General features: G+C 51.0%; 8 protein-coding genes across 8 annotated transcripts; 5 read left to right on the top strand and 3 right to left on the bottom strand.

Annotated features, from left to right (window-relative positions):
* Positions 1-9: 9 nt before the first annotated feature.
* Positions 10-275, top strand: GUITHDRAFT_101942 (hypothetical protein; the record flags this gene model as incomplete). Its single annotated transcript, XM_005838956.1, has 2 exons — positions 10-196; positions 247-275. 2 exons carry the CDS (start codon positions 10-12, stop codon positions 273-275), a joined length of 216 nt encoding a protein of 71 aa, XP_005839013.1.
* Positions 276-5194: 4919 nt separating this feature from the next.
* Positions 5195-6186, top strand: GUITHDRAFT_43993 (hypothetical protein; the record flags this gene model as incomplete). Its single annotated transcript, XM_005838955.1, has 3 exons — positions 5195-5245; positions 5659-5785; positions 6098-6186. Coding segments are annotated over 3 exons (267 nt in total), but the record flags the coding sequence as incomplete, so codon positions are not given.
* A 614-nt stretch (positions 6187-6800) lies between these two features.
* On the bottom strand, positions 6801-8739 carry GUITHDRAFT_101940 (hypothetical protein; the record flags this gene model as incomplete). The annotated part of the gene is made up of 5 exons (XM_005838954.1): positions 6801-6857; positions 6965-7547; positions 7597-7631; positions 7852-7954; positions 8003-8739. The coding sequence occupies 5 exons, from the start codon at positions 8737-8739 to the stop codon at positions 6801-6803; spliced, it is 1515 nt and encodes a 504-aa protein (XP_005839011.1).
* A 1009-nt stretch (positions 8740-9748) lies between these two features.
* GUITHDRAFT_133784 (hypothetical protein) lies at positions 9749-11976 on the top strand (the record flags this gene model as incomplete). Its single annotated transcript, XM_005838953.1, has 5 exons — positions 9749-10654; positions 10710-10750; positions 11185-11752; positions 11800-11889; positions 11914-11976. The coding sequence occupies 5 exons, from the start codon at positions 9749-9751 to the stop codon at positions 11974-11976; spliced, it is 1668 nt and encodes a 555-aa protein (XP_005839010.1).
* Positions 11977-12507: 531 nt separating this feature from the next.
* On the bottom strand, positions 12508-13423 carry GUITHDRAFT_101938 (hypothetical protein; the record flags this gene model as incomplete). The annotated part of the gene is made up of 2 exons (XM_005838952.1): positions 12508-13206; positions 13322-13423. 2 exons carry the CDS (start codon positions 13421-13423, stop codon positions 12508-12510), a joined length of 801 nt encoding a protein of 266 aa, XP_005839009.1.
* Positions 13424-13903: 480 nt separating this feature from the next.
* On the top strand, positions 13904-14355 carry GUITHDRAFT_101937 (hypothetical protein; the record flags this gene model as incomplete). Its single annotated transcript, XM_005838951.1, has 3 exons — positions 13904-13975; positions 14022-14063; positions 14224-14355. 3 exons carry the CDS (start codon positions 13904-13906, stop codon positions 14353-14355), a joined length of 246 nt encoding a protein of 81 aa, XP_005839008.1.
* Positions 14356-14462: 107 nt separating this feature from the next.
* GUITHDRAFT_133783 (hypothetical protein) lies at positions 14463-18728 on the bottom strand (the record flags this gene model as incomplete). The annotated part of the gene is made up of 22 exons (XM_005838950.1): positions 14463-14487; positions 14608-14683; positions 14707-14791; positions 14847-14935; positions 14985-15048; positions 15142-15187; positions 15241-15329; positions 15384-15433; positions 15478-15533; positions 15628-15720; positions 15827-15921; positions 15967-16002; positions 16274-16393; positions 16573-16687; positions 16728-16768; positions 16811-16895; positions 16947-17093; positions 17166-17214; positions 17260-17330; positions 17390-18108; positions 18193-18501; positions 18621-18728. 22 exons carry the CDS (start codon positions 18726-18728, stop codon positions 14463-14465), a joined length of 2568 nt encoding a protein of 855 aa, XP_005839007.1.
* A 111-nt stretch (positions 18729-18839) lies between these two features.
* GUITHDRAFT_65536 (hypothetical protein) lies at positions 18840-19896 on the top strand (the record flags this gene model as incomplete). Its single annotated transcript, XM_005838949.1, has 2 exons — positions 18840-19601; positions 19720-19896. 2 exons carry the CDS (start codon positions 18840-18842, stop codon positions 19894-19896), a joined length of 939 nt encoding a protein of 312 aa, XP_005839006.1.
* Between the last annotated feature and the right edge of the window lie 223 nt (positions 19897-20119).

Below are 20119 nucleotides of genomic sequence, written 5' to 3'. Positions count from 1 at the left end.
GCGGCAGCAATGTGTGTTTGCGGCGGCTTTTGTGTCTTTGCCTTTGTGGGTGCAACTGCTTTGGGCATTGGCGCACCAGTCGCGGTGCAAGGCATTGCGGAGCAGCAGAAGCTTGAAGCAAGTATGAAAGCAGATACAAAGTTGCAAGCAGACACGAATCCTTCGGAGGAAATTTCCGAATCCGAACCATCCAAAGGTGAGAGATTTTGGCTTCGTGGTATTGCATTGTGATTCTAGCTGGCGTAGGTCCTCTCGAGCGGATGGTAGAGCTCTAATTCGGGAACCTTTTCCCTTGCTGCTGAAGGTGCATGCTAGTTTGAATCTACCCTTCCTCCATTATGCCTGCCTTTTCCCCTTCACTTTCTCCCGCATTCCCCCATGCTGTCACCCTGCTCTCCTTTCAACCCAGTATGTCTACCTGATCCTCACTCTTGGTCTGCTGTGCTGCACAACCCGCTGATCCACAGCCCCTCGCCATGGGAGGTGTCGATCGAGCTTGTCACGTGCGAAAGAAACTGTTGCAAAAGTGTTGTCCCATTCAGCAGGTCATCTTCCTGCTGTAATGGAAGTGTGCTCTCGTCTTTGCATACATTCTCTTGACAAGTACAATCTTGCTTATGGTGACTGAATGTTTCTCCAGGAACTCCATAGATCGTCCATGTCGCTTGTTGCAGTGGATTGTTTGTAACTGTTTGTAACACCAGTGTGTAAGTTTTGAATGCTCGAATGTGCAGACTTGTGTAGTGTGAATTTTTTTTTTCGTCTGTAACTCGACCCTGATCAATGAATTCAATATATGTACATCTTCGTTTAATTTTCAAGTATGATAGAGTTTTGCTTCTTGGCATTTTTGCAAATTTTCACATCGAGCGTAATAGAACAGAATCACTCTGAGCTCTTCAAGGATCAAAGAGCATGTCACAAAGAACGTTTCAATACGATGTTACTTTTAGGTTCGTAAGGGTGTCGCCGTACGACTTGTCTTGCATAGCTTACGACGAGCATCGATCGATCGGCAATCAGCTCATCTCGTTCCAAATTCTTTGTTTCTCCTCTTCACATCATCAGATCACTTGAGCGTGTTGTACATGTGGTTTCATCTCCTTTCGTTCTCAGTGCCTCGGCCTGCATTTTTTCGCTGACGGGGGTGCTGGGTTCCACCAGTGTCAGGGTGACAACGACTAGACCCATTTAAACAATCAGTTAAATATGTTGATAGATATTTTATATAGAAAATTTTCTAATAGAATGGTTTTTACAAGTTTACTCATCTCGGACATGGTACCAAGTCAATGACCCACCCCACCCCATTCTTGAGAGTTTCCTCGTCGACCGCTCAATGGAAGCGAGGAAGCGGGGATGGCAGCAAGCATAAGATGGCTGAGGAGAGCGCGAAGATGCGGCGGTATGGGAGCGGCTGGTCGGCGAATAATGTTTGTGATGAACCATGAAAGATGCTTGTGTTGAGGCGACGGTCTGATCGGTCAGACAAGAGGCGACGTTGGCTTGAGGGAGAAATGGCGTGGTAAACGGAGAGCAACGAAGTAAAAGGCGAGCATGGCAAGAGCGTCGAGCAGGTAGACGAGGAGACCTGACTTTGACTGTCTTGTGTGCCGTGGAGTACGTTCATCATACTCTCATCTCAAGTGCTTGCGCTGCTGCAAGACATCCGAATTTGAATCTTTGCCTTCCTTTTCACGTTTCCTCCCTCCAACAAGATGATGGCCCAACGGCGCCCCATGTCGAAGCTAGGACTTCCTTGCTACGATCTCGAGGATGTGCCAGTAGCTTCCAAGGACATGTCGGGCTCTGTGATCGTCAGACTGGAGGACAGAGAGCAGTGGGTAGCATCGCTATCTGAGATGCTCCTGCTCTGCAACGAAGCAGCGAGTCGGAGGATTCAAAGGTTCGGGTTCCAGAAGAACAACTCTGACGGCACTCAGACGAAGCCGCTGGGGTTGGAGTACATGGCAGACAGGCTTGACACCGACGACCCGATCTACGGGTACCAAGTGAGAACCGAAGCTGAGGGGTGGCTGCAAGGATTCATCACTATGACGACCTTCACTGTGTGGCAACGAGCGTTCAGATGGCACTCCCTTGCTCCAGAAGCTGGGATTCATGAGTCAGACATGACGGGAAGGAACTGGGACCATGACAACAAGCTTGCTGAAGAGCTCGACCAGCAGGTCAGGAGCGGAGACCCCGACGGAGAAGGGATCATTTGGCCACACGTGGCCGAGCTGTCGCTGCTGGGAGGCCTCGGGTGCGGGTCGTGGCTGGTGCGTCTGGTGATCGAAGAGCTGGAGAAGGAAGGGAAGTTCGAGTACCTCATCGTGCAGGCGACTGACAACTCAGTTGCTTTCTACGAGTCTTTCGACTTCATCCGAGTCGGTGCGGTCGCGAAGTACAGCGATGATGACAACCCGGCACCGAGCAAGCTGTCACAGGCTGCGAACAAGCGGCGGCTAGAGTTTGACGATGGAACTCTCCCCTCGTGGATGAAGAACAAGCGAGTCAAGTTCGTCGTCGGCAGCACCAAGGGTAAGAGCGCGCAGAAAGCCAGCCCGGGCAAGAACGTGCAGGGCTACGGCGCGAAGGGCATGTCTCCTGGGAGAAACCTTCACCCCTTCAAGATCCTGGTCTCGAGAAGCGACAGGAAAGTCCGCCTGTTCCAAGTCAAGAGTCATCATGGAGCACAAGAGAAGTTGCAGGAATACCTTATTTCTCCCGACTTGATCTCGATTGAGAGGGGGCAGGACGCCCTTCGCTTCATCCCGTACAAGGTGAGGAGGGAGGAGCTGTTTTCTCTGCTCACTTGCTCGTACTGCAGGTGGTCACAGAAGAAATCCCTCTCAAGGATTTGCACACCGTTCAAGTTGTGTGGCGGAAGGTCGGCAAGGGGAAGAGAAGGACGGATTTTGTGGAAATAGTAAACGAGAAGGAGGAGGTTGAAAGAGCGTTGCAGAAGGTTGTTCGGCCTCCTTTCCTTTCCGGCTAATCGTATGCTTGTTCAGATCATCAAGACTGAAGACATTTCACCTGCTATGTCACCGACAGCTTCCAGCGTTTCAAGTTTTTCTGCTATGAGGTGAGGAGATCACCGAGATTCATGAAAGCCGAGATTTCAAATCAAAACACAAGAGACTGACAGTCCCTTGTTACAGTGAGGTCAAGAGGCTGTGGAATGTGACGAATGGCTGCAAGTCGTCAAAATCTGTGGTGAACTGCGATTTCTGCTCCCCGACTTCGATGACGAGGTCCCAGGACGATGATGTGGACTGGAACGATCACTCAGAGGAGAATGTTGCGTTGCGGAGAGCTGCCGGATATGTCGGGTGATACCAGTGAGAGTGAAGCAACAGAGATTGACCGAGTTTGTTCAAGATACTGTCACTGGACGTTCCCAGAACAGTCAGTGGAAGACTTGTACCCTTCGTACATGATGGCTCGTCGGCTGATCAAGTGAAGCTAACAGTAGCAGAGCGAGTTTCGGTGCTGACGCGCGTGGGAGCAGGAGATCTCCTCCGGCAGGAGGAGCGATGGAAACTCTGAAGCCGAGGATGCAGGCCAACATGCCACCGAAGAAAGTGACGAGAGAGCCTGACGTCCTGCCGGAGACAAAGAGGAACGAGAAGGTACTCCACACTCCTCTCCCCTCCTCCCTCGCTCTCTTCACTTCCTCTCCCTTCCTACCTCGTTCTCCTTTCATTTCCTTCCGATGCTCCTTTCCACGTTTCTTGCCACCACTCTCGTACTGCCATCAGTCTCTTGTTAGGTGCTTTGAAACCCTTTTTTAGCTCTTGTCCCTCAACCCTCTGTTGCTAATCTGCACGCTTCTGCAGATTGTTCCTGGGCTTGTCAATCAGGCTCTATTGAAGAACAGCATGTACAACAAGGTGTGTCATTGCTTCTGATGTTTGTTCTGTACCACTGTTAAACCTGAGAGACACTGTCTTTATTTCTTCGACGCTGCTCTTCATGCTGTTGTGTTGTATCTGACATGCCGATGATGAATCTCATCATTTTTGGTGAAAGAAACTTGGATTGAATTTGGTGGCAGGTGGTTACGGTCACAAACAACAAGTACAACATCAAGTATTACTACGTCTTGCACTACATCGTTGACATGTAATGCCATACCATGAAGATGCCTGCTGACGAGACGATAGCCCTGACCTTGCTAAATTTCATGTTTCTCACCTCCCCTCCCCTCCCCGTTCCTCTCCTCTCATCCTCTCCTCTCCTCTCCTCTCCTCTCCTCTCCTCTCCTTGTCTCATCCTCTCCACTTCTTCTCTTCTCATTTTCTCGCAGGGACTGGTGTCATCTCGTTCCCATGCAACCCAAGGGAGTCTTCTCCGGGGAAACGTTTCGCAGTGGTCGACCAAGATACAAGGTTGTGAGGATGGGGGAAGGAGCTCGACGGACCTGAACGTGATGATGCTCAGCTCGTTCCCGAAGGACAGGAGAGAGAGCTTGATCTCCCTGCCAGCAGATGCAAGCAGGTAGAGACGTGCTGCTGCTGCTGCTGCTGTGTGTAAGGATGATGGTAAGGTCCTCGCGTATACTGTGGGGAAAACCAACAACGCGGACAAGGAGGTGAAGTCGCTCCTCTGACTCCCTTCACCATTAACATCTTCGTCTGGTCCTCCTTCCCCTCCCCCTCCTCCTCTTCCTGTTTGAAGCTTCACTTTGATCTCACACCGTCTCGCAGATTTGGGACATCGTGGAACCGCATGAGAAAGAGGAGTACGAGCTGGTGCGCCGCTTTTCCTGCTTGCTTGCTTCCCCCTCCTGCCTCCTCTTCGCCTCCTCCTCTTCGCCTCCTCCTCTTCGCCTCCTCCTCTTCGCCTCCTCCTCTTCGCCTCCTCCTCTCGGCCTCCTCCTCTCGGCCTCCCCCCCCCCCCTTCTCCTCCCTGCCTCTTCCTCACTGCCACCTGACGCTGCTCAGGCTCTCGCGGCAGAAAAGCAGAAGCTGAAGGCGAAGGCTCAGGGCGAAGGGGGAGGGAGGACGCCGGGGAGGCAGCAGGTGGGAGGCGACTTGCGGAGTGAGCGGCGCCTGACATCCCAAGCAGAAGGCGAGCCCCAGCAAGCCGATCAAGCAGATTCAGGTGAACGTGTGGAGAGCGTGAAGATTGTATCGATGTGTACGCTCATCTCACATAGCAGCCTTGGGTGAACCGAGCAACCAAGATAATGAAGAAGCTCTTCAAGCACAAGTTCTCGTGGCCTTTCTTGGATCCTGTGAGGAAACAGTGTGCAGAGAATAGAGAAGATGATTAGCGAACTGATGTGACAATGGAGGAGATCGAGAATGGGAAGATCAGATAGGAGGCGATGACGATGATGATGATGATGGAGATGATGATGATCATGATCATGATGATGATGATGATGATATGGAGATGATGATGATATGGAGATGATGATGATGATGATGATGATGATATGGAGATGATGATGGAGATGATGATGATGATGGAGATGATGATGATGGAGATGATGATGATGGAGATGATGATGATATGGAGATGGAGATGATGGTGGTGGTGGTGATGATGGAGATGATGATATGGAGATGGAGATGATGGAGGTGATGATGATGATGATGGAGATGATGATGGAGGTGATGATGGAGATGATGTTTGATTCTTCAGGTTGATCCCGTGGAGCTGAATATTCCTGACTATTTTGAAGTCATCAAAAACCCAATGGACCTTCAGGAAGATATTCCTTTCCTCTATCTCCTTCTTCACTCTTGCCTGACCTCCTCCCCCTTCTCTTGTTTGAATCTCCTTCGACACCCCTGCTCGTCATCATGCAAGCAGCCTGACCTTGTCCATGCAGACTGTCTCAAACAAGCTACAATCCAATACATATAACACATACAAGGAGGTAAATTCCCTGCCCTTCTCCGCCTTCTCTTGTGTCTTCTTCTCCTTGACATTTTTCAGTCAAATCCTCCTCCTCCTCCTCCTCCTCCTCCTCCTCCTCCTCCTCCTCCTCCTCCTTACTTGCTTCTGACTGTTTTCTCTCGTTTCTCTCTACTGTCTTTCTCTTGCTCCCCTTCTGACTGGGTTGCGCAGTGGGATGCAGATGTGCTCTTGACCTTCGACAACGCCATGCTCTACAACCCTGCTGACAACGCCATACATCAGCTTGCGATCAAAATGCGAAAATTCTTTGAGGCGGAGAAGGAGCTTCACCGCGCGAGCTTTAAGGTTTACCGTCTCTCCTTCCTCCCTCCTCCTGCCTCAACTTTCCTCCTTATCTCTATCATCCTTCACCTCCTCCCCTCCCTCTCCTTCACCTCGCCTTACATTCTGCAGCTGTTTGACCTCGAGTCGGAGGCGAGCAAGGGCAGCGCACAAGCGGGAGGCAACCTGAGCAAGGTGCTTGTTCCTGAATCTCCCACATCATCCGTAGGGCCATCTTCCAGCTGCAGTGAGTCTGAATCCTCCTCCTCTCCCCCTCCTTTCTGTTCTTGCGTCTCTTTCTTTCCCCCCTCCACCATCCTCTACCTTTTGCTGCTCCCTCCCCTCCCGCCTGACTCTCTTTCAGGTCAGATCGTTTCCGTTGAAAGTCCTGACTATGTCGAGCCGCAAAACCCCGAGAATGTCTGACGATCCTCTCCTTGCCTGTTCCTCTTCTCTCGTTCGTGTCTTGCCCTCATATTCCGTCAAACCCTCCCCCTCCTCTCAATCGGCCCCTTGCTCCTCTCCTCTCGTCAGATCAAAAAGAAAACGTAGCAATCCATGTAACATGACTTGTACTTTCTAGCTCAATGATAAACATGAAATTATCTCTTTGCTCCCCTGAGTCCCTCTTCGCTCCTGATCTCCACTGTACAAACAACCTGGAGCAAGTAAGATCAAGATGTATTCACCGCAGCAAGCCGACAGGAATGAAATGTGCAGGGGGTAAAGAGTAGAGCTTCCATTCATCCTACCAACATTTTCTCACCGGCGAGTGATCGCTGCCGAAAGTTTCTTTGAGAGCCTCGCATGACAGCAATCGACCTCGACTTCCATCCAACAAGCTATTGGACGCGAGCATGTAGTCAAGTCGGGCCCACCATGAGGCATGTTTCCTGCTCCAGAACGTACATCCTCTCTGCCTCTCCTCCCTCCGGCTCCCCTCCCTTTCCTCCGAGCAACAAGCATCATGCGCGTCAACGAGGTCGCAGGTCTCGAGAGTTTGCTCAAGGCTCTTCTGCAGCTCCTTGTCGCATGTTGCTGCACATGCTCCATCCTCCACTCGCCCCCCTCGGTGCACGTTGAGGTCCCCAAGCACAATCACTGGAAGACTCTGCTTGCTCGCGCGCGCGATCTTTTCTCGGAGCAGGCGGTCCCAATGAAGAAGGCGGAAGGAAAGGTTGCAGAGGCCGTTGGTGTTGCGGATGGAGCGAGGACAGGAGTCGACCTGACCTGGATGAGGGACATAGCAGACGAAGGCGTGTAGGAGAGAGAAAGAAGCAGAGATCAGGCGTCCTTCTGGATCCGAGAAAGAAGAACTGAAGCCTGCGAGGGTTTCAAGACCCTTTTGCCTGCAGCAAGGGACGTGAGCAGCTAAAGCGATGTCGCAGCTCCAACCACCTCTTGGGCTCCAACCCGTCAAGCCCAAACTCAACCTGAAGCAAGGTGTGTCATCAACACAGAGGGCGGTGTAAGTGTTGGTTGGCGATGATGAAGATAAATGACCCTTTGCTTTAGGATGCAAGGATAAATCGCCACCTCGATTGGCTTCATAGTTGAAAACAAAACACATCCATGGCGCGAGTGCAGATGATTATGATTCCATATGCTCTGGAATAATGTGATGAAGCAAAGAAGTCAAATTATTTGACTTACATGCCATGTACGTTTCGGAAACACTTTCTGCACCTGCTTTTCCCACCATCTCTCATGATCTTGACGTTCTTGATGTGATCGGCTGTTCTTGTCGTCATCGCATCTGAAGAACACATGTCAAACGGCAATCAAGAAGGTCATAAGAAGGTACAGCCATGTCTCCGTAATCCCAATAAGGTACTCGCAGTTGGGCTCTCGCAGACTCCTGAAGAATTCAAAGAAAGAGCGCGAGCACGTGCGATGAGTCAGGCTAGCAGGATCAACAGACTGACTTGCTTCCTCCTCGTCGGTCGTCTCGTAGTCGTTGCCCACCTCCATCTCCTCCCTCCGCCCCTTCAACCCGCAAGCGTTCCATGTCACCAACTTGACCCTGACAAGACCACCTGCTTCTTTTCGTGGTAACTTTGCGTCTTCTCCAACCTCTGATGTCGGACGAGCGCTCTCGTGATCCCGAAATCTCTTGCGGTCAGATGTCACACTGCACTTGTGGTGTTCGTCAGGGGGAGTGTTATGCACGACGTTATCTTTGACATCACTTCGCTCGCGATGTTCATTCTGAATCTCACGCACGAGCTTCGAGCTCTCCTCTTGCTCTTGTCGAGCTATGGCATACTCATCTTCACACACTCGCTTCTTCATGGAGTTGCACACTTCCAACCACCTCGGAGTCACCACAAAGGGACATTTCTGCAGCATACCGACACCGACTTTTCGCTCGAGGGTGTCATAAGGCAGAGAGCTAACGATGTGAGTTGGGTGAGTTGAAGAGCTAGAAATATTGGTGACTGTGACCCCACCATTCTTCTTCAATATGTCATAAAAAATTTTCTTTCTCGCCAAGGAGATATCACCACCTTCAACCACCATAACAGTGCAGCCAGTGTACATGCCTCAGATTAGCCCTGTCGAACAGACCAGTCTCCTATATGAAGAGATAGCCCAGCTGCTTGTATGAAGAGACAATTCAACTTGATTTTGCAGGAATAAAAGTCAGCCAGTTGTAGTAGAGACTACAGAAACAGGGAGATGTATTTCTGGCTTTGTACCCTTTGCCTCTGCTCTCCTCCTACAGCTCTCCTCCTACAGCTCTCCTCCTGCTGCTCTCCTCCTACTGCTCTCCTCCTACTGCTCTCCTTCCGCCTCCCCTGCCCCCAGCCATTGTTGGCGCCTGAGCAGGCAAGTTTGTGGTAGGACCATTTCGTTGACCTCTTCTTGGCCCGCTGAGGCAGGCTCGAATTTTGACCAACCCGCACTTCCTCCACTAACCATGGTAGGGCCTGAGAATGAGGGGAAAGAGAGGAGGGAGAGAAGAGAAGCGAAGAGGGAAGGAGGAGGGAGAGAGAAGAGAAGAGGAGATCGAAGGAGAGCGAGAGCGAGAGGATAGGATGAAAACCTGAATTTTGCACCTCAATGAACTTCGTCTTGCCTGCCTTCAGTTGCAGACAACCGGACTAATCTCGCATGATCTTCACCTTCTGATCCTCGGAGTGGAATGGCCTGAAGTCTTTTCCTTGTGCCCAACCAGTGGAGACTCAGAGTGCTGGAGACTCTCGGATCAAAGGCTGGAACGAGCGGCAGACCGACAGACATGGCAGAAGTCGACGAGGGGGTTCGTCCCATGCCCATCATCCGAATATCTGCTGTGCTCAAGTCGCAACCTGCTGAATCTCCTCGCGTTTCATCCTCCCCGAGACCCCGGCAGCTCTCACCAGCGGAACAGCGACGAGCGAAGCCGCATGTCTCCTCGCATGTCTCCTCACCCAAAGCTCCCTACGTACATTCAGTTGCCACCAGCCCTCGCTTGTCGCACAAAAGACTAGCAACCCTGAAATGCAGCCGCATTCGCGACTATAATGCATCAATTCATGATGATTCCGTTCATCATTTCGCTAAAGACATGTTTGGTCAGACGGTTTACAAGCAACGCCCTCCCGACCAGAAGGCCACAAGCAAGCACGCGCTCACTGCTCGAAGTTCTCGACAAGTGAAGGTGGCGAATCAGGCAGAAAGTTCCTTGCATGGCAGCAGGCGGAAGTCGCTTCAGCTCTCATACTTTTCTTCTCATGATACATCGGCACATACCAATTGCAAGGACAGTGAAGAACCTGTCAAAGAATATGGTAATCTCAAGAGCGAATCCAAGTACTCCAACGAGGCATTATGCACACCCAGAAGTCTAGGAGAACTTCGCTTACCAAGGACGCCGAGGATGCATGCTACTGCTAGCGGCATGCTACCGTCATGCTCCTTGTCAGGAGGAAAGAGCAAGCCTGACAGCTATCTGTCCAACCATCAAAGGTATCCAATCAGAGCGAAACAGCCTGCTGTACCTCCCATTCGAGACAAACAATCTGACGCTCATCATGAGCAAGGGGCTACCAAATCCCCAAAGAAGGTGAAAGAGAAGGCTGCTGAGAGCGAGGAATTAGATTTTCCAGACTTCGATACGCCATTTGACATCCAACAATTTGAATTCAGCAGAAAGGCCTTCAAGAAGCTAATACGGGATAAGATCTTCTGGGGAAGATACGAACCAGACGGGCATGGCAGTTTCAAGTTGAGGGGAAGACCCAAGCTACTTAAAATTCAACAAGAGGCAGCAGTGCAACTTGCCGGAAGTGGAAAGGAGACTGGTCACAGATCGGCTCATCATTACGATGCTGCCGCCAGGCACGGCGATGTCTTCCGCGCTCGAACGAGCTTATTGCTGGCTAGCAAGACTTCTGTGCGCATGTGGATTACACTCCTGGTACACACACAGATCTGTATCAAGTTTGGACGTATGATCGACGAGTTACAGCAGGTCGAGCTTGTTGCTTGTTGGAAAGCATGTGCGGACATTGACATTACATGTTTAGACTTACCATCCTTCTGCTGCTGCCATTCAGAGGACGTTCAGGTACAAAAGACGGATGCAAGGAATAAATCGACAACTAGGTCAGCGTGCAGACCTCGCTCTCTTAAGTCTCCCTCCCCTCTGACTGTCATGAATGCAACAGAAATGTTTGGAAAGCTTGTTTCGCGATTGAGGCCAGCGTTCCAGAAGCTCATTAGTCATTGGAGGATAAAAAGGTGATGGCTTTGCACTTAACGTGATTAGAAATAAGAGAAACTTCTGAGCAGAAAGAACAAAAAGATAAAGATCGTGAAGATGTTTCTAGCTGAACTTCAGAGCATGAGCTCTGTCAAGAAAACTATCTCAAACTACCTCGTCAAAGTGAAGGTGCTGCAGCGGTGTTGGATGAACTATTTGAAGCGACAAAAAGCAAGGATGTCCCTTCTTTCTCGGTCGATTTGCTTCTGCGTCTGAAAGGGTCTGACATAACCCGGCAGGCAATGGGACCGAGCCGTAATCTTCTTGCGGTCGAAAGGAAAAGTCTGGAGGATCAGCAACTACTACTTGCATCATTCCAACTCTACGCTGAACAACTCTCTGGGGATTGGAGGAGCCTCTACCGACGGGTCGAGGTCTCAGTTGTTGAGCTCCGAGCCCAAGACCCCCTACAAGCAAGTGCGACTGGCCGGATCTCAGCGCGTGATCATGAAGAAGCCTGTTGTTGATGAGGCCATCGCCTTGCACAACACCATTCACGTTACCATGGATCCAAGACAGACCAGTCTCCTCGGAAGAATCAACAAGTTTCCTAACGTCAAGTGGCAAACTTTATACTCTGAATTCCGTCGCAAGCAAAGCGAGCACGTGAGAGCTCTTAGGGAACACGAGCAGGCCGTGAGGGAGTATCGAGAAAGCTTGATGCAGAAGCAGATGGTCGAGTCCGTCCTTCGAGGTCTTACGGAAGACGACGAGAGGGACAGAGGCTCAGATGTACAGCCTCCTTCCGGCTCGCCTCGTTTCAAGCCGTGCCTTCACCCTTCCATCATGCAGGAGAGCATCTCCCAGGTGAGCAGCTACTACGACTCTTGTTCCTGCTCCTGACGCACAGCAAGGCCTTGTCCAGTATCATCAAAGAACATCGCATGGACATGCAGGAGCAGGCGCAGCAAGACCACAAAGAAGCCTGGCAGAGCACAGACCGCGTGAGAAACTTCACTGTCCTATAGCACATGACGCATAACTGCACGTGTCTGATACTTGAACAAGCAGGAAACGGGTGGAGGGCCTAGACCGTGGTGGATCCTTCATGTGGTAATACTGACAAACATTGAGAGTCTTTGTGAACTTACGGGAGGGTCACAGTCATACTGGAGGCCGTACCCATGAGAAAACGTCTTGTTCCGCATCTCCAGATGTTTGTCGCCGCGAAAGAAACTCTCCTGCAACTTCCGCCGCGAAAGAAACTCTCCTGCAACCTCCGCAGCGAAAGAAACTCTCCTGCAACCTCCGCAGCGAAAGAAACTCTCCTGCAACCTCCGCAGCGAAAGAAACTCTCCTGCAACTTCCGCCGCGAAAGAAACTCTCCTGCAACTTCCGCAGCGAAAGAAACTCTCCTGCAACCTCCGCAGCGAAAGAAACTCTCCTGCAACTTCCGCCGCGAAAGAAACTCTCCTGCAACTTCCGCAGCGAAAGAAACTCTCCTGCAACTTCCGCAGCGAAAGAAACTCTCCTGCAACTTCCGCAGCGAAAGAAACTCTCCTGCAACTTCCGCATGTCTCTGCTGCTTCTCTGCCTGCTCCTCGATTCCTCCTTGCAGAGGTTCAATACCATTTCCCGCCCTTGTCTTGCTCAGATCGCGTAGACAGCATGGCTGACTGCCCGTCCCTCAGCTTCGTGTCAACGCGAATGGCCTTGTCAAGGCAGCTCATGAGGCTCTCGGGGGTCAGCGCCGCAGACTTGTAGGCAAAAAATGATTCCATTCCCTCGTTCGGCTTGTACATGAAAAGCGAAAAACTGTACAAGCGCCATGCCTTGATCGCCTCAGCATATCCAGTCATAACGATGATCACGGGAAGAGGATCTGTAATGGAGATAGCAAAGCTCTTCATCAGCTGGTCATCTGTACATCGTATCTCCCCAAAAGTGCAAACACCATCATTCTCAGATGCAAAAATCTTATACCATTCTGGCGTCTCCTTGTTTTCTGTGATCAAGAATGCATTGAACGGAGTTTTGCTTTCTGCCATGAATTTGGCGATGTTGGAGGTGTCAATAGGAAAAACAAAGGGCGATCGAGTCTGATGCAAGCTGACATGTGGCGCGTTGACTTGATCATTGGCCAACGACCGATGAGGGAGCTTCGATTTCACGACAACCTTGCGAGCATGAAGTTGCTGATCCTTGCGAGCATGAAGTTGCTGATCATGTGATGATGACTCCGCAGCCTCAAGCACTCGCTGTGCAGCCTTTCGCTTCTCTTCTTCAGTCGTCAGATCCACGGGCAAGGCCCAAGGGTCCTTCTGATAGGATAGGGAAGAATGAGAGGTGTGTAGAAGAAACACGGAAGGAGGGAGGGAGAGGGATAAAAAGAGAGGGAGCGAGAAGCGGAGGAAGGAGGAGAGGGAGTACACTCACTCTGACTTTCTTCTTGCTCATGTCACTTGCTCCCACTACCCACGCGCTCTTCGCCTTGAGGACCATGGCCGAGAAGGCAACGACTGCCCCGACCGGAAGCATTGCTTGCCGTCCACCCGCCTCACCAACCTCTCGTGACTCATCCCCGCTCAGGCCCACTCGCCATGACACCCAAAATAGAGCAGAAAAACCTCATGGCAACAGATGATGATTGAATGGCAGAGGACAGGAGATCAGAAGAGAAGACCGAGCAAGTGCGATGAAAGAGTGAGAAGAAGAAGTGGAGGCAGTCGATGAATATTCATGCAAGAGCAGCCAAGAAAGAAATGAGTATCTAGGGGAACAAACAACGTCAACGCCAAGAAATGGAGAGAGATAGGAGGGGCAGTGGATGGAAGAGAAGTATGTTTGAGCATTCGAAGACATGGGAGATTGGAATTGTTATAGAAAATCATATGTGAGGAGGATATTGAGGCGGTCGGGTCGTATCTTGTTGCTCTTTGAGATAGTATAGGTTTGGATAATGATACTCGGTCTCAACGTTTGTTGTCACATTGTTTGCTCATGGCTTCTGTCTTCAGGATGTTCGAGCTTTTGAACTCTACCAAGGGTTACTACGGCAACGATCACTTTGCAAGCATTTATGCTACCCAGGTATCACAAGAAACTTGTTTCCGACTCGAACTGACGAAAGGTCAAGATGCATTCTGATTCGGGATACCTAGTAACCAATGGAAAGAGTGTAAGTTGCAATTTCCAGCGAGCTTTTTGTTCTGTGCACTCCTGTCGTTGGAAGTGGCCTTTGCTTTGTTTCTGAGCTTTTTGTTCTGTGCACTTTGTGGTTTGGGGTGGACTGCTGTATGAGGAGTTATGAGGAGTATGTGGCTGAAGGATGGTGGCAGGGGTCAGGCACCTACGCCGGTTACCTTACCTGGGACGACCATCCCCAGCTGGCCAAGAAGGTTGTGGATCACGCGGTGGACAAGACGCTCGGAGGTTGCAAGCCCTTCGGATGTATCAGCGGAGTTGAGTAAAGGAGACGCAGAGCGGTAGAGCAGGAGGGTTATATTTAGGCAAGAGACGGATTGGATTGTTCATCAAGCAGCTACAGCATTGTTGTGCTCCTCCAGCCTTTATTCAGTCATCCTCCACCAGGCCTCCAGCTCCTGCATGACTGTCATTTCCATCCCGCATTCACAGACGCGCATGACCTCCTCCAAACACCATGTTCCGTTTCGGCTGCTCCTGCACAACCTACACATGCTTGAGTGTGCCATCGAACATACCGCCTGCAATCACGGGAGTAGATGGAGCCGACGCCTCCTTGGTCTTGGAATGGACTTCGGTAACACTGCTGGTGACCTGCTTTCAAGTCAGTAGAGCACCAGGAGGGTGATGGGGAGCCTTGGAGAAGGCAGACTTGAAGATGCCTCCAACTGACGCGAGGCGTTTTGATCCCATGAGCGTCGGCTGAAAGAGGAGTAGCACGTCAGCGACACGTCAGGGACCGTGACAGCAGGAGAACCGTGACCCCCGTGAGGTCAGTCTTCCACTTGATCCTCTTGTCGGCATAGACTTCATCGATCATCTGAATGAAGCTCCTGACCTCGCCACCTGCTCCTCTCTCACTCCCGCGTCTCTACTGCTGCAGTATCGATCTCACCGCTCTCTGTGATGGCAACGCGGAGCTCAATCAACTTGTCCTCGTCCCTCATGTCCACACATGCCTGTCACGTGGTCAGACGAGCCGACGGAGGACGCGAAGGAATGCAGCAGACGACAGGGTAAGCACAGCAAGCAAGGAACAATGCTGATTGAACCTGGATGGCGCCCTCCCACAATCCTTTCTGGACGCATAAAGTGTATCTGAAAGGAAGTGAGGAGGAAGCCAAAAGGAAGAGAACACGGTTTCTTCTTACGCTTCATCTCTATCCTCCATGTGTGCAGCGAAGTAGATTGCAAGCTTTCTTATGTCAGCATCCTTCGAGGGATCTCCATACTCGTAGGCCTAGAGCGACAGGTCAGAGGACGTCCCAGCAGCGCAGAAGCATGAGGAGCTCACGAGGTTGAAGAGAGGCCTCCACCCGATGGGCGACTTTTCTGACGTCTTTCCTTGGGTGGAGTCAGCGGACCAGCGAGTTCAAACCTCGTCGCACCCGAAAACATCGACTTGGACTCTGTTGCCTTGCGAACAACATCCCAGATGCCGGCTCTGTGCACCAGACTTAGAGCACGGGAAGGGCAGCCAACAGAGATTGTGAAAACAAGAAAGGTAGCGAAAAGGAGATCAAGTGCATAGGACTGACCTCGCAAGCGAAGTGAAGGCTGCAAACCAAAACATCTTCTCGGAGACGTTGATGCCCTTCTTGAGTCCCTTCGGTGATGTAACATTCTCTTCCCTAACATGGTGTTCAAAAGGACAGGTGGTGATGGTGGTGGTGGTGGTGATGGTGATGGTGGTGATGATGAAGATGACATCAAGTAAGAAAAAGCTAATTTGTCAACCTGTCGTTAGGGTGATACAGTGCAAGGTACTGCAATAGCTCAAGGACAGGAATGCCAATGACAGGCTTGCGAGGAAACTTGATCCAAATAGGAATCTGAAAGAGAATGAAGACAGCACCAAGGATCAGCAAAACTCTCACCTGAACGACCTCCGTGAGGTTCGACAGGTTGGTCTCCTGTAGAAATAAGTGTTATCATAATCAAAATTTAGATGGGTGAGTGAAGCCTGAGCATGAGATGTCTGCTTGCTTTCCAGCTGTAAATCAATCTTTTCGATTTCCACCTTGTGCATGTATCAGCGAAGAAAGATGGTGATGTTGTAGGGGGAAACATATTCCAAGAAGCAGATAACAATGACCCGGAGAATGGAAAGCAAATGAGAGGAATATGTGACTCTATCAGCAAAGCAGTACAAAGCAATGAGAAGGAGTGAATGTTTTCTCTCACTTGTCGGCGAATGAGTTCTTGCCATTCAACGCAATACTGACTGATCATCTCAACTTCCGTCTCATGCGACCCGCCGCTCAAGATGCTGCCTTTGGGGATAGTGGAGGCAAAATCGACCACCTGAGAGCCAGTCACTTGACTTGCGGGAGAAATAACAGCGACGGGAGAAGCCAATGCTGCCGAGAGGGGGGGGCAGAGGGAGAGGACTATGCGATAGCATTGAAGGCGAGACAGCAACGTGCCTCTTTCAGAGCCGCTATTTGACTGTCGGGAGTGGAGGCCCACAAGGCTCGTCGAACCATGCATAGCGCAAGCTCCGTCGAAGCCTCGTTCCTGTGAAGCTGCGGGCGATCACGGTAGCGCGTAACCTCGATGTTCCTGATAGCGAGCCAAAAGGTCTCCAGCTGCTCCCACCTGCTTATCGTCAGGGACCACACGTCATCCTGCTTGTCACCTCTTGGCGTCACGCAAATAATTGGCGTATACAAGCACGGCCTGGTAGAAATCAGACAAGGGAAAGACAGGAATGAATTTCACCTTAGGTCGGAGAGAAAGTTCTTCCATGAAAAGATCGTGCTTCAATGTTTCTCTCACCCAAAGAACGATGTGCAAAATGATCTCCCTAGAGCAGCAAACGTCACTATGCGTCCCAATGACAGGATCCGATGTCAACCTGTTGGTCAGACGAATCGCAGCGTCAAGAGCCACTCGCTTGTCTTGGAGCGATCGGCAAGCAAATAAGGGCTCGAAGATCCTTTCGTCGGCTGCTCGGATTGCCTTCGTCACCCGCTCCGCACCTGCATCTGGTTCCTTCCCGGACCTGAAGAGATAGCAAAGTTGGTAAGAGAAGCTGCAGAGAGCAGCTGGTACGCTTGCAAAACAGATTTCTCACCCTGTCTTGATATTTTGTGTCGGATTTTCACGTGCTTGTGCTTCCAGACCTGCGGTTCATGTGAGATTGTTTCCACAAAACTGACGGAGGACACCGGGTGCATCGTTTCCGTGCTTGAGAATGTTCAATCCTGCAGAGGGAGGAATGCTCTTCAACTTCTCCAATCTGCCAGCACGAAGAAGTCAGACAGCAGAGGTCGGATTCCCCGCCGGGTTGTTTCTCACCTCCTCCACATTGCGCTTCCGCGCATATTCCCCTTCACGACCTCAAGGACAACACCGCCCTGCCCCGCAAGAGGCCCTCCTCCACCCGACAGAAGCATGTCAGAAGACATAGGCTTGCTCTGCGTTGTCTTTCCATGCCCTTGAGCTCGCTGAGTAGAGACCGGCTTCTTGGGTGTTGTTTCCGATTCGAGAGCAGAGAACAAATCGATCTGTACAGGTTTCTGTGCAGGAGGAACAGGAGCGCGTTGCTTTGGTACTGATGATTCCGTTGCAGTCTTTGCGTCCATAGACACATTCGGAATCGCTGCAGCAGGAGCTGTAGACGTGGGTGCTGCTGCTGCAGGAGCTGGATCTGCAAACAAATCTTGGACAGCAAAAGCAGCAGCCTTATTTTGCTTCAGTGGTTGAGGAGCAAAAGGATCAGAAGCAGCGTTGATATGGTCGCCAACTTGAGCTGGAGCCACAGGAAGAGACTTGGCTGGCGGTCTCGAAGACTGAGCTGTAACAGCAGGAGCAGGATTGGGATCGAAGGAGGAAGAAGCAATGCTGGACAAGGTGGGAGCGGCAGACGCGGTCGTTTGAGTAGCTGGAGCATCACCAAATGCCTCAAGGAAAGGATCTGAAAACGCAGTGGTGGGGGCTGCAACCTGGTTTGAAGAGCTACTTGAGATCGACATGAATGGATCGCTGCTGTTGCCGCCAAAATCCATCGCAACATTCTGATGGGAGACAATGTAAGTCAACCGAGCAAAGACGGAGGGTTTAGGGTTTAGGAGGGTGCAAGCGAATGAAAAGGTCCTCACCTGCGTATTCGAGAGGGCAGGCACAGCGCCAAAGGCGTCCAGGCCTTGTAGACTTTGTGATGCCAGAGCGGGTGTTGCAGAGGTGAGTGTACTTCCACCAAATTCCATGCCAAATGGATCAGATGATGAAGATGCTTGTCCGGCAAAAGGGTCAAAGCCGCCGCTGCCACCGCCACCACCCCCTCCTCCTGCCATGGGGGCAGATGCGAAAGGATCCATGCCTGCTGGTGCTGCACTGCCGAAACCAAAGGGATCGCTGGAGAAAGAAGCAGAAGCTTTCATGTCAAACCCTCCACCGAAAGGGTCGCTCTAGAATGGACGAGTCAGGCATAAGCAAGTAGAAAACCTCTCCTCCGCATACAAACAGTTGGGTCTACGTGTCACCACCATGCTCTCGCACTCATTATCACCATCATGCTCAAACTTACCGTCGGCTGCGAAAACGAGGAGCTCGAGAAGGGATCTGCAGGCGGAAGCGCCGACGAGGAGCTTCCGCTCGTCGCCGTCGGTCCAAAAGGGTCGAAGGGATCCGCCATTGCGCAGGCGTAGGCAGCTAAGGAACTTTTCCTCAATATAAGGAACCAATCCAAGGAACCGGAGAGAATATATAAGGAACCGGCTCGAACCTGAGGAATCGATTTGACGGCATGGTGTTAGGTGAGGACCGGCGGCGGCGATCATGGCAGGCGTCGCTTCTAAGCCCATCGGGTGAAAGGCTGATAGCAAGCACGGGTGGAGCTACTATAGCTGAAACCGTCACCCTTCCCATTGATACCGCCAAAGTTCGTCTTCAGCTACAGAAATCCGGAGCAAGAAATATTCGCCAGTACAAAGGCATGATGGACTGCATGATTTTGATCTACAAGGAGGAAGGAGCGACAGCTCTCTTCAAGGGGTTGGGTCCTGCATTGGTCCGGCAGATATGCTACACGGGACTTAGCTTCGTCCTCTACGAGCCAATACGCGACGCCATGAGTGGAAAAGGGCCCGACGCTGGGTTCATGAATCGACTTATTGCTGGAGGGACGGCAGGAGCGATAGGAATCACCGTGATGAATCCTGCTGAGGTGATCAAAACAAAGATGCAAGGGAATACGTCATCAACGAGCGTGAGGAAACTTGTGGTGGATGTTTGGTCGCAGGAGGGAATAGTTGGGTTCTGGGCGGGCATTCGACCCAACGTTACACGGACCTTCCTGGTGTGTGCAGCTGAGTTGGGAACATACGATCAAGCGAAGCACATGCTAATATCGCAGGGAGTGTTTACAGACGGCCCTCTAGCTCATTTGTCGGCCAGTGCGATTGCTGGACTGGCATCGGCAAGCACATCTACACCTGCAGATGTCGTCAAAACGAGGCTGATGAATCAAGCGGGACAACAACATGAGGTCAGTCAACACAGCCTCTATGTTCTATCCCATTCCTATCCCCTCCCCTTGCCTTATCCAACTTCTTCTCGTCTCTTTCCATCATTCTTGGCATCTCATTCCTATTCTTCATCTTACCCTTCTCACTTGAATATCTCAGTATCGCGGGATGTTCCATGCTTTCACTTCCATATTCAAGAACGAAGGGGTCGGTGCCTTGTACAAAGGGTTTGTTCCAGTTTTCTGGAGAAAGATAGTTTGGTGCTCAAGTTTTTTTCTGTCATGTGAGTCACATACCATGAATCTGTTTTGGCGCATAATGGTTGATAGCAGATGAGCATTTTCGAAAAAGGATTGTACACATCAGGGAAAATGTCGTAGAGTAGAAATGTTCAATTTTTGATGATAATGATACTTTCGGGATAATCTTTCAGAGAGCTTTCCTCCCATTTTGTATCCGAGCTTGCTGGTTTTCCCCTGGTGCTTAACAACAGTAGAGAGGTCATGCATATTTATTCTGCAAAGAAGCTATTTGACCTTGGTTATCATTTCCTTGAGAG

Source organism: Guillardia theta, assembly GCF_000315625.1.
Source record: "Guillardia theta CCMP2712 unplaced genomic scaffold GUITHscaffold_9, whole genome shotgun sequence".
Taxonomy (NCBI): domain Eukaryota; class Cryptophyceae; order Pyrenomonadales; family Geminigeraceae; genus Guillardia; species Guillardia theta.
Note: the sequence above shows the minus strand (reverse complement) of the source record. Positions and strands in the feature narration are given on the sequence as shown.